Raw genomic sequence first — 12,402 nt, 5'->3', positions numbered from 1 at the left:
GGCTGTATAAAAATGAGCCCCATCTAAAAAGAGCCATGCTGCAATGCCATGCACTATATAGAAATAGGCCTGGTTGTATTCTTTTTTTAAAATTTTTATTTCTGAAGTATCTGTCCAATTGGCACATGTAACTCGGAGTGTTTCCAAACTGCTTTTCACTCATGTAACATCATATATGATTATTTTCTATACATCTTTTCTAGAATAACATCTGCAGATTACAAACAAAATGAAGACACTTAATAATATTAAACACTGCTGAAACAACCGCAGACTTTACTGTATTTGAGAGCATATTGCTATGAAGCACTTAAATGTATTTAAAATGTTGGCTTTCAAAAGTATTATCACTGTAAATCACTCTAAAGTGAGTTTAAGTGTCATCTTAATAAATGCCACAAAGCAAAAATCAATCTACCCTGAAACAAAAACTTGAGATGCAGAGTATTTGCAACTGAATTATATTTAATTGAAGACTTTGTATATACTACAAGTATATCTGACAAATATGAGAAAAAAACATGTAAAATTCTTACCTTGTGTTTGTTTCTTGTTCACTGCATTATCAGCTTTATGTCGTTTCTAAAGTTTAAAAGCAAAAAGAACAACTGTGAAAATGTGAATGAGATTAATAAAACAAGAGAGCACCCACACCAAAAAAGATGTAGCTTATGTTTCTCACAGTTTTTATTCTTTCTCATTCATGTCAATGTTAAAGCATACATTGATGGGGGAGTGGTGATGGGAAGAATTAGAGCACACCTAGGAATTTTAAAATGGAAAGAACAATCCCCAACATGTCCATAGAGTGCTCCTCTTCTGAGAGCACACATCTGTGGTCCTCACAAGGATCTTAAGTCAGCCACATAGGTAAGTTTAAAATTTTAATGTACTAGAAAAGTATGAACTGAAAGGATGATTTAGTATTTTGCTTTAATAACTCACTTTAAAAAGGAGATTTCCTGAGAGAATGATGTATAAAAATTACAATTTAATAATAATATTATTTTCAGCTGCTCATGAAATTCATTACCTCATTAGGTTGAGCGCATCCTCTATAATTTAATGATGTGCTGATCACTGTCAATGACTTGAACCAACAACATCTACCATTGGCATAGAGCCTCTCCTGTTCACTGCTCCCCAGCATTCCCTCCTCCCACTACCTGCAACTGAAAGCCACTGAATTACATAATCTTATCATATTCTCCTTCCTCCCAAAGCATCTACAAAATTAAACAATAAACAAGTGAGTCAGTCTAAGTCTAGGTAAGTTTAAAGAGTTGCATAAGCCAAGGTTTTATAGCAGTGGGTAAGAAGAAGAAACAGAGGTCAGAGGAAAGGTGAGAATTTAAGTGGCCGTTGAAGCTATTTTCTTTCTGGTTCATCTAGAGATTTTCCATGGCTTCCATCTAAACTTACAGCATCAAGTATAGCTCATCCGACTCTATTAACACTGCAGAAGAGTGCTGAGTGGAACTGTTTGCTCAAAGATCCTATCATATAAAGCCCAAAGTCTAATCTAGCTGTGCGTACCTGACTACAACATGGGTTGAAACAAATGTAAAACAAATGAGTTCCTAAGTTTTCCATTTGAGAAAAAGCATAGTTTTTAGAATCACAGTGCACATATAAAAACACTGCAAGAGAAAAATCTAGAGGTGTAGATTAGCACTTCTCTAGGATACAGCAACACCCAAGAGGAACAGATAAGAGCTGGCAGGGTACGCTCAGTTTGTGGAAACAATCCTACTGAACTGCACAAAATGCAAACAGACCATTTAAAATGCCTCTGCAAAAGAATTGTTGAGAATGATTCGTCCCACATTGACATGCAGGAACACACTAGCACTCCTTTTCAGTATAAAATACTCACTCATAAAAGTGTATTAATGTTGACTTTTAATAGGCATACTATGGCTTCCAAAAGCAAGCACAGTTTGCCAAAAAAGATTCTCAAATGTTTAAAGCTCTGTTAAATGTGTAGCATCAGTGGAGATTCTATAGTTATAGAACTTTGAAAATATTATTTTTGCTTATTAGTAGATTATAAAAAGATTAGAAAGTGATCCAAAATAACAGTCCAAGGTAAATTTAGATATTCAAAGGAGGCACAGATATTTCCAAAATATGAGAGATAATGGTTAGATTTCCAACTAAAGGAGACAAATAAAAGCTAATTAATGAAACATTCCACTTCCAAGAGGAAATTTAACCTTGGTGAAACCCAAGGCAATCTTAAACATCACTTTCCATCTACAGAGAATTCCTACACAAGAGCATCTCTTTCCTCTTTCTTCCCATCACAGAATAAATTAGGTTACTTGTCATGAAACAAGTGTGTTGACTATACTAAGGGTTTACTTTAATTGGCACAAAAGCATCTAACTTTTGTATCTTGATGAGATTTTTTTTTCTAAAACCAATAGTTCAGAAAAAAATTAAGTTATTCTATGAGTTCAAATACCTCAACTGTGTCATAATCAGAATTCATTTACTATCACTGAGGGCTAATGAATTATTTAATATCATAAGGATTAGATCGACAGCACACCAATAAACTGTATTGTATAAACATTGTTATGAACTTCAGGATACACAGTATGCAATGCTGACCACTCCCTCCTTCTGGAAACTCTTCCCTTCTTATCACATCATTGCCAGGTTTTCTATCTGCACCTTGACCCCTGCTTGTCTTCTCTGCCTACTTGCTATTCAGTGACAGTATTGCTCAAGGCTTATTCCCTGGCCCTCCTCACTTCTCACTCTACAATCTCTTCTTCTAATGCTTTCATACCTGTAGTTTCAATTATAACCAGCACATAAGTATACACCAGCCAAAACTTTCATATCTGGTTGCCTCTTTGACATCTCCCTGGCAGTCGCACTGTCCACAAGGCAACCAGTGACCTTAATCCCCAAGGCCTGGTCCTTGTCTCAGATATGGAAACACATGCCACTCATTTACCCAAACCAGGACCTTCAGAGTCATTCTTATACCTCTGTCTACCTTTCATACCTATCCAAGCCATTCCTTCACTCAATAAATATTACTAAACACTGACTATGTGCTAGGCCCTGTTACTGCTGCTGAGACTACAGTAACAAACAAGAGACAAAACCCCTTGCTTGCATGGCGCTTACATTCCAGTGGTTGTGGATAGAATAGGGTATATAGCATGTTAGATAGTGATGTCTTGTCACTTTTACTCTTAAAAATGTAGTAAATTCATTTTCCTATTTTTTACCATCTGTACCATACCTACTTAGTCTAATATATCTTCATTTTTTTACACTAACAACTAGAATGTTCTTCTAACTAGTCTGCACAAATGCTCTGTTTTCCTTGCAATCAATTTTCCACTGCTTAGCCAAAATGATCTCTAGATGATAATACAGTTAACATTTATTCATCACTTACTATATACCAGGCATTATTCTAAGGACTTCATGTGCATCATTTAATTCTCATTAATAGCCTAATGTGAAAAAAAAATTTTTTTGAGACAGAGTCTCACTCTGTTGCCCAGGCTGGAGTGCAGTCGCATGATCTCAGCTCACTGCAACCTCCATCTCCAGGGTTCAAGAAATTCTTGCCAGTGTAATTACTTGATTAATATTGCTCTCCCATACTGGACATAAACTCTATCATGGCTACTTTCACTCCCTAACATAGTCTTAGTATTTGGTTCCTACACATTGCAGACTTTGAATAACTGTTTTATAATGAATAAAGTCTACTAGTATTTAAATTGACAAGTTTATAGCAAAGAGGGAACATGTTTACTGGTAAATATTTATCAGTTTAATAAATTTGATCTTTATCATAAGAACTAGGATTTAGCATAATACAGCTTTTTAGAAAAGAGTTATCCATCAATTTTAGAGTATTTTCAAGTATGTGTGTTATCTGTTATTAGCAAATAAAAATAGAAAATCATGTTAAGTTGTCTAAAGCATCAAGAGTTAGAATACACTGGGGTGGATAAGTCTTCAGTATCTTACCTGCAGGCAATTCTTATTATATTTTAATCTATACACACATATATATTTAAAAACATTATCTAATAGAATATAGAAAAGTTTACTAGATTGTAATCTCTGCTTCATTCACGGATGTATTAGTGGCAGCCATGAACAGTCTTCACCAATATCCAGCTCCTCACTTCCATGGACCTTGAGATAACACCTTCTCTTTGCCATGTCACTAGTCTTCTAAAACTGAGCTATAAACAGATGTGTGTACTACTTCTGGGCCAACACAAAGAAGAAGCGAGAGATTCCATACAATAATCACCAATACTCCCCAGAGTAGAACCTTGATTCAGGCTGAATCTCTGATATCCTCCATCATGTGTCTTTGAGTAAGTGAAAAATAAACTAACTTATTAAGCCACCGACATATGAGACATGATTACCACCGAAGCAAAAGTTTAACACATCCTCATACATATCTTAATGAATGTCTGGCACCTCATTCAGATGTTCTTGCTGAATGGATGAATGAATACATGTATTCCTTATTCTCATTGATTAAGATAGCTCTTTGTCCAACTGTCTAAATTGTTATTTGATATTTCCCTTATTTTAGAAAGTATTCTTTCAAATTTTATCACCTTACATTTTGACATTAACTTCTTGTTAAACTACTCTTACAATTTCTAGTCAATTTCTTAACAGTGATTTCACTGGGAAACTACTTCATATGATACTATTATCTCACAATACTATTATTACATTCTTTAGGACTGGGTGATTAGTGGCATTCTAATAGTACTCAATTATTATATTATAACAAAACAGTTCTGCTAAAACAAACTTCTTGGATACAATTTGATTTGCCATGTACTTTCAAAGATAGAGTACTAGAAACCATAGCTAGAGAGATTATAGCTTTCTTTTGTTTGGGAACAAAACAAAACAGACAGGGAAGGCAGTTTTGAGTAGTGATATAAAGCAGGGATCTGTAGCCAAAACGCCTTGTTTGAATTCTGACAGCCCCAGTTGTGAACTTGGACAAGTTACCATACCCCTCCTGCCTCCTGTCTGTAAAACAGGGGTAAGATCAATACAATTTAAAGGGCTGTTATAAGATTTAGTCAATGTAAATGACATAGAGTAAGTACAACCTAGAAGCACAATAAATGTTAATATTATTATTGGTGACTCTTCACAATCATACAGAGCCAACAGCACTGGACAGGACAAAATTCTGTCACTTTATTGGACAAGTTACATGACTTCTCTAAGCCTCAAATTCCTTACTTTTAAAATTGGGTTAATTATTGAAAAAATTAAGTGAGAAAAACATTTGCAAAAACACTAGCACAATGCCTAGTAAATTAAAGGTGCTCAATGAAAATTAGGTTAAACAAGAAAAGGGAAGTCCATAAGGCAAAGAAAGTGACATAAGTGTAGTAAAGACCAATCCCTGAGGACTGCCAAGTCCTACCACAATTTAAAGTTTGGCAAGTCTGTGTGGAGCAATACAGGTGTGAATGTCTTAGATTTCTAAGCTAATGGTCCCCATCAAGTATGTCATCTCTAGTCAAGAGGACTATGCTGTTTTACACACAGGCACACACATGCACAACATCTGTTTCTACTCTTAGTTACTTGGAAAAAACTGATGATCTAAATATTCAATTGATCCATTTCTAATATGGCACATGCCATATTAATCAGATCCCAATTCAATGCTCTGTAGAAAAAATGTTAATGTTTGTGTAACTTTAAATTGGAGATTCTAAACAATTTTTCAGCATTTCCTTGCCTTATCATCTTACTTTCCTGTGGCTTAACAGACAGTCATCTCAGACTGGCAAATAATCATTTTAGAATAAAATACCTAGGAATACAGCTAACTAGGGAGGTGAAAGATCTCTACAAGGAAAACTACAAACCACTACTCAATGAAATCATAGATGACAAAACAAATGGAAAACATTCTATGGTCCGAATAGAAGATTCAATATTATAAAAATAGGCATACAGCTCAAAGCAATTTATAGATTCAACGCTATTCCCATTAAACTACCATTGACATTCTTCACAGAAAGTCAATGAATTCTTCTCAGAATGTCAATGAATAGTTTAAAATTCAATTATTTTAAAATTCATATGGAACGAAAAAGAGAGCCCAAATAGCCAAGGCAATCCTAAGCAAAAAGAACAAAGCTGGAGGTATCAATCATGCTACCCAACTTCAAACCATACTACAGGGTTATAATAACCAAAACAGCATGGTACTAGTACAAGAACACATATGGACCAATGGAACAGTATAGAGAACCCAGAAATAAGACTGCACACCTACAACAATCTGATCTTTAACAAAGCTGACAAAAACAAGGGGAAAAGGAGTCCCTATTCAATAAGTGATGCTGGGATAACTGGTTAGCCAAATGTATAAGACTGAAACTAGACCCTTTCCTTATACCATATACAAAACTAATCTCAAGATGAATTAAAGACTTGAATGAAGGCTGGGTACAGTGACTCACATCTGTAATCCCAGCACTTTGGGAGGCCAATGTAGGTGGATCACCTGAGGTCAGAAGTTCAAGACCAGCCTGGCCAACATGGCTAAACCCTGTCTCTACTAAAAATACAAAAAAAAAAAAAAAAAAAAAATTAGCCAGGGCTGGTAATGCATGCCTATAGTCCCAGCTACTTGGGAGGCTGAGGTGGGAAAATCACTTGAACCCGGGAGGCAGAGGCTGCAGTAAGCTGAGGTTGCATCACTGCACTCCAGCCTGGGAAACAGAGTGAGAATCCATCTCAAACAAAACAAAACAAAACAAAACAAAACAAAACAAAACAAAACAAAACACTTAAATATAAAACCCCAAACTATGAAAACCCTAGAAGAAAACCTAGCCACTATCATTCAGGACATAGGCATGGGCAAAGATTTCATGACAAAGATGCCAGAAGCAATTCCAACAAAAGCAAAAACTGAAATTGGATCTAATTAAACTAAAGAGTTTCTGTACAGCAAAAAAGAAAAAAACTAACAATAAAGTAAACACACAACTTATAGCAGACAACTTACAGAATGGGAGAAAACACTTGCAAACTATGCATCTGACAAAGGTCTAATATCTGGCATCTATAAAAGGAGTAAAAACATATTCTATACATTTTCAAGTTAATGATATTGTAAACAGTCCATGCCAATAATAATTTAAGAAAAAAACTAATATTTAAAAACATCTATAAGTAAAAAGTTGCATATATATGGAAAAATAGAATACTTACAATATCTTCTATTATCTCTTTGATAGCTGCCACAGCTAAAATAAATAAGAGAGGAACCAGTGTTGTGTAACGACCTGTTGGTGATACATCAGGTATTTGCTATTTGGGGGAAAAAAACAGGCAAGAGAAAATCAATGAGAACTAGAAAATTTAAAATATATTCAAAAAAACAGTCTTAGTGTCTTCTTAAATATGCCTCACTGAGTTTACCATCTTGGCTGACTTATGCTGGGTGAGGTAATTTGTTCGTATCTAATAAGTACTGGAACAGCATGGTATTTTCATGGTAGGCAGTTGTGTATAGGACTATCACCTCCACTGGAAGATTGGTTAAGTTACAGTTTATCTATTCACTAAACTATAACTATTAAAATGATATTTTAGAAACACAATGATAAATATGTGTGGATATTTTCCACACATTATATGAACATATATATGAAAAATATTCATACATGTTATATGAATACAGCAGGTTACAAAAAAAATAGGTATTCTACGATCCCCTTTTTGTAAGCTAAATCAATAAACAATGCTTGGGAGAAGAAAAAAAAGACCAGAAGAATATATACTCATAATTTAAGAGTAGTTATAAGAGTTTCGTTGTGTTTTTAAATTTTTTTATTTTCAAGTTCAATGACATTTTTTTTTTCAAATTCAAGCATATGTTCAATATGCTACTTTTTAATAAAATAAAACTTTTTCTGACTACAACTAATTTAAATACAAAGAGAAGCACAAGATTTAAATTGTTGCATTCTAAGGTTCAGAACTGACACTTTTACTATGAAAATTAACATTTTAAGAAAATGTCCCATCCCCTTTACCACCCAAAATGAATAGTCCTTCCCACATCAAATTTATAGAACATCCAAAATAAGCTGATAAAAATGATCAAAAGGCTTGAAAAGGTAGTGGATTCCAACACTGCTTGCAGCAGCAGCCAGAAATGTCCACCAAAACCAGCTTATCTCTCAGCATTTAGATAAACCTCAGGGGATTAGTCGGACTTAACATTTATTAGTACCTGAATATTTGACAAGGTTTTATGATATGACTTTACCTGAAGCAGTGCAATAAAGAGAAAAAATGAATTAGCAGCTCTTCTGAACTGAGAGTAGAGAAATCTTGGAAGGAATGTGATTATGTTGTATTTTGCAGTGCTAGAAAACAAAAATGAAAATAGCATGAAACTTCTCCATGATTAGCAACCATACTTACAAAGTTCTGTTACTACCATATAAAAAAATTAGGTAAGAAACATTTGTTGCCTGTTTCAAATTAGGAGAATATTGTAAAGGGTCATTAACTTAAACGAAAAATAGTGAAAATGTTAAATAAATAATAAAGAGCGAATACCACAGGTTCTATTTTTTGCATAATATTTTGTCCTCTTTGGCCAATTATCCTGCTTCACATTACTAGAAGTAGCTTACAAAGAAGAGCAACTTTGGAGCTAAAAGGCTCCAGCCCTCCGTAAGATAGAGTACAACATGGGACTAGAAAATATAATCTTTCAAAAAATACCCCCAAAATCAGCCATTTGACCAGACACTTGTAAACAGAGATGGCTTTCCTGGATAAATTCAGGGATATTTCTGGGGTTCTGCTTGAATTTTCTTCACTGCCACTCCAGGAACTTGGCAAGAAATCCACACTAAACACACCAGATATGCCCACATCAGTAAGATATCACCACTTTGGTCTTAGAAACATCCAGATCTTCCTCATGTTTATCAAACAGAAAGGAGAATAAAGAGACACATGCCACACTACCCACACTGAGAAATGTTACTCTAGAATTTGAAGTTGTACATATTAATTTTAAGTGGGCACTTCTTAAATCTAGTAACTGCCACTGGAAAAACACTTTACTAGCACTGGAGGTGTTTATGTGGTCCCAGAAGCTGCTTAAGTGGCCAGTGCTTATGCAGATACTTTTTACATTATTGTTGGAACCAAAACACAATGGTGCAGTGAAGTAATTCACGCAGTCCTCCATTCCTCCACACCATACTAAATTTCACAACTATCAAAAAACAATATTTAAAGACTTACATAATCAAAAGGAATTATCAGTGCAGAATTGCAAAGACCTCTTCTAAAATGTTAAAACTTGTTAACCAAAACCAGTAATTCATCTCTGTATTAACAGGTTTAGGACAGAGGGATTTACACAGAAGCAGATTCCATTATTCAGACCATGAAGAATTGGCAGTGAATAGGTGCTTATTCTTTCTGCTCCTTGCTATTTCTAGATTCTTATTAATATTTCTCTATGGCATAGAAGATGGAAAAACAGACTATTCACACTGCCACCAGGGAGCTCTCAAACATTAACTGACTGCCCAGAAAGCTCTTTGCAAGCATTTTCATTTTGACCTAACCAGCTGTGCTCTGTTGGCTGGTCTCATGGCATTCTTTGGTAGTTCTTACCTGACATGGTTATTGCAGAATTTTGTCAGCTGGGGCTGGTTGATGAAAATAGTCCTCACTTCCTCCTGGTCAGCCAGTGAGGTCTTCTCTGAAACATCATCTGTCTTCTCATAACCTTAAAAAGAAATCATCTTATTGGACGGGAAATGTTTTATGGTCCAAAACCACATTTCCTAACTAGTCTAGAATATGAAATCTGTTAAAAAATACTTGCTTCCCCTTACTGTTGTTTCTAATAAAAAGTAACATCCCCGTATTTAACAGTTCTACTAGATTTAAAGGGTAGCATTTAATAGTCATGTAAAAACTGAGCCATGTCAAAAACAAGATATAACATAAACTTTAAATTTCCCCCATAAGCATTCAACTTATTTCCTTCCATTACATAAAAAGATGTCCAGTAGTAAAAATTATTTTTAAACTGGTTTAAATTACAGTTTTAGGTAAAACTAACAAGATAAAGGTAATTTAAAATATAGTAAAAAATTTAAGCATATGCATTTAATGCTTTTCTGGGTTCTTTTCCCAGATGAAGACAGAAGAAAAGATACACAGTAAGGTTTAAATAGGAAACTATAACAATGAGCCAACTCACTATCATCACCTATTTTTTTCTCCAGCTAGAATTCATGTTCACAAATTTTAAAATTCTCAAGAGCACTTCAAGTTATCTCATAATCATCGAAACAATACAATAGATTTAACTGGGTACTTTGTTGCAATGCTGACAAACACTTTTAAAAATACATACAATTTATAATAACAGAATATGAACAGATAGTATTTTAAATGGCTTTTTGTGCCTTCTAGTGAAAATCAAAGGGGTGAAAATAGTACTGTATCACCAAAACCCATTTTTCTTTGCTTTTCTGCCTAGCCAGTGCCAACTCTTCCCATAAGACCTGCTGACATGTGGTTTCTTCTGAAGTGTTCTATGATGTTAAAGTTAGGGAAACTTCTCTGGGTTTCCACAGCCCTCTGAACCTCCCCACTCTTCAGCAAAACACTAACCAGAAGGTTTAGTTGCTGCCTGAGTCAGGTTCCCCCTACCAGAATGGGAACTCCCTAGGGCCATCGATGGTATGTTACTCATCTTCGTAACACCAGCGCCAATAAACAGCAGGTACCCAATGTTTGCCGAATACATATACCCAATGACAAAGGAGTGGTTATTTGACTGTTTTTTGAGAGCAAGAAAAGCTGCTCCACCCAATGATAAAAAAACAACTGATGGCCAAGTGCTGTTAACCAACTACATAAAAAGCTGACATGTGGGGTTTGTTACAGTATGAAACCAGAGGTGAGAAGCATGAGCACAGGGGACTGGGGTGTGAGAAACAGTGTCATGTGTGCAGGGGAGAGCAAACAGGGCAGTGCTGCTGGAGCACAGACAGAAGGCAAGGTGGAGACAGACGAGAAACCATGCTGAGGAAGCACACAGGCCAGGTCCCAGAGGACCCTGCGCTCTGCTTGGCAGCCAGCCACTGAAAGCTTTCCAAGTAGGAGGGGCACGAGGGAGAGGCACATTGTATCCTTATCACCCCGGAGTTCACATGGCTCCCATTAATCACACCCATTTTATGGTTTTGGACTCAATCAGCAGCTTTGCTCACGTCAGTCTTTCACAGGTTTTTTACATTATGTTCTAAACACACTAGTTCTCTCTCTAGTTTCATATAATTGAAATTTCACACATGGATTATCAAATAAAGGGAGATCAACCTTTAAGAAAATTAAGAGTCCTTTATTAGCTCTTCCTTCATGGTAGCACGAAGAGCAGAACATGCTGTTCCCAGCCTCTCTAAGATTAGAGAGAGAGAACCTCGGAAAAACCATCTCTCCACTCCACACTGAGCTGATGTTCTCAGGTTGTGTTGTATTTACTTTACACAATGGACTTTTGAGTCTTGTATTTACTTTATGTAATGGGACTTTTGAGGGCATGGCCCTTGGATGTCCTTAGCTGAGAAGTTGGGTGTTACTCCCTCCAGACATACCTACTTACACTGGGGTCTCAAATGCTGCTAGGAGAGCACTAGATACTGCTATGCACTGAAAGCAGTTGGATACTGCATCTCCCCCTCAGATATTAATTTGTATTCATGAATTTCTGTGGGGCAAAGGATTTTCCTTGAACTAAAGGGATGGGAATTAATCCCATCCCTTATGTGGAAATCAGAGTAATTAAAACAATCCAAACAGATTAGCAGGAGCCCAACCTAGGTCTTAAAGTAAGGGATCTTTAAAGAGAAAACTCACCAAAATGGGGAAAAGTCTAAATTGTAACCTGTTGCCAGGGGTGGGACCATTGAAGGGACTGGATGGCTCTGAGCACAGGATATCACAGATAGCACAGGCTTTCTTTACCCAGGTACTACAGAAAAGCTTTGGCAAGATGTACATGAAGCTGAATGTATGCAGAAAGCCTGGGGAAGATCTCCACCAAAAGCAGGGAGTGAGGCTCTCCGCCAGTGAGCTGGTAGGCACCTCTCCCTTGTCTCCTCAGCAGTGACATGGAGAGCCAACAGGCACCTGAAATCCACTCCCAGAATGTCTACAGGCCCGAGGTTGTAGGCGCAGTCATCTCCTTGTGTTATGCATCTGTTTTATCTGTTGACTCCTAGCAGGTGACAGCCAGCTAGCAGTAAACAGGCATAGCGACCTCAGAGGTTCTCAGAAATATCTCAGTGAACATTCTTGACCTCA

General features: G+C 36.2%; 1 protein-coding gene across 6 annotated transcripts in view; it reads right to left on the bottom strand.

Moving 5' to 3' along the window:
• The window catches only part of ATP8A1 (ATPase phospholipid transporting 8A1), a 250,764-nt gene that overhangs the window by 209,246 nt on the left and 29,116 nt on the right, over nucleotides 1-12,402 (bottom strand). For all 6 annotated transcript variants that reach the window (XM_078367269.1, XM_008993413.5, XM_002745887.6 and 3 more), the window contains exons 2-5: nucleotides 9,697-9,811; nucleotides 8,324-8,423; nucleotides 7,261-7,359; nucleotides 537-582 (exon numbers count right to left, since the gene is read on the bottom strand). Coding sequence is in view for 5 of the 6 variants with exons in the window: in XM_008993413.5 (XP_008991661.1) it covers nucleotides 537-582; nucleotides 7,261-7,359; nucleotides 8,324-8,423; nucleotides 9,697-9,811 (360 nt within the window). In the remaining variant the exon portion in view is untranslated. The remainder of the gene's footprint in view (nucleotides 1-536; nucleotides 583-7,260; nucleotides 7,360-8,323; nucleotides 8,424-9,696; nucleotides 9,812-12,402) is intronic.

Source organism: Callithrix jacchus, chromosome 3 (genome assembly GCF_049354715.1).
Source record: "Callithrix jacchus isolate 240 chromosome 3, calJac240_pri, whole genome shotgun sequence".
Classification (NCBI taxonomy): domain Eukaryota; kingdom Metazoa; phylum Chordata; class Mammalia; order Primates; family Cebidae; genus Callithrix; species Callithrix jacchus.
This window is presented reverse-complemented; position numbering and strand designations above follow the sequence as displayed.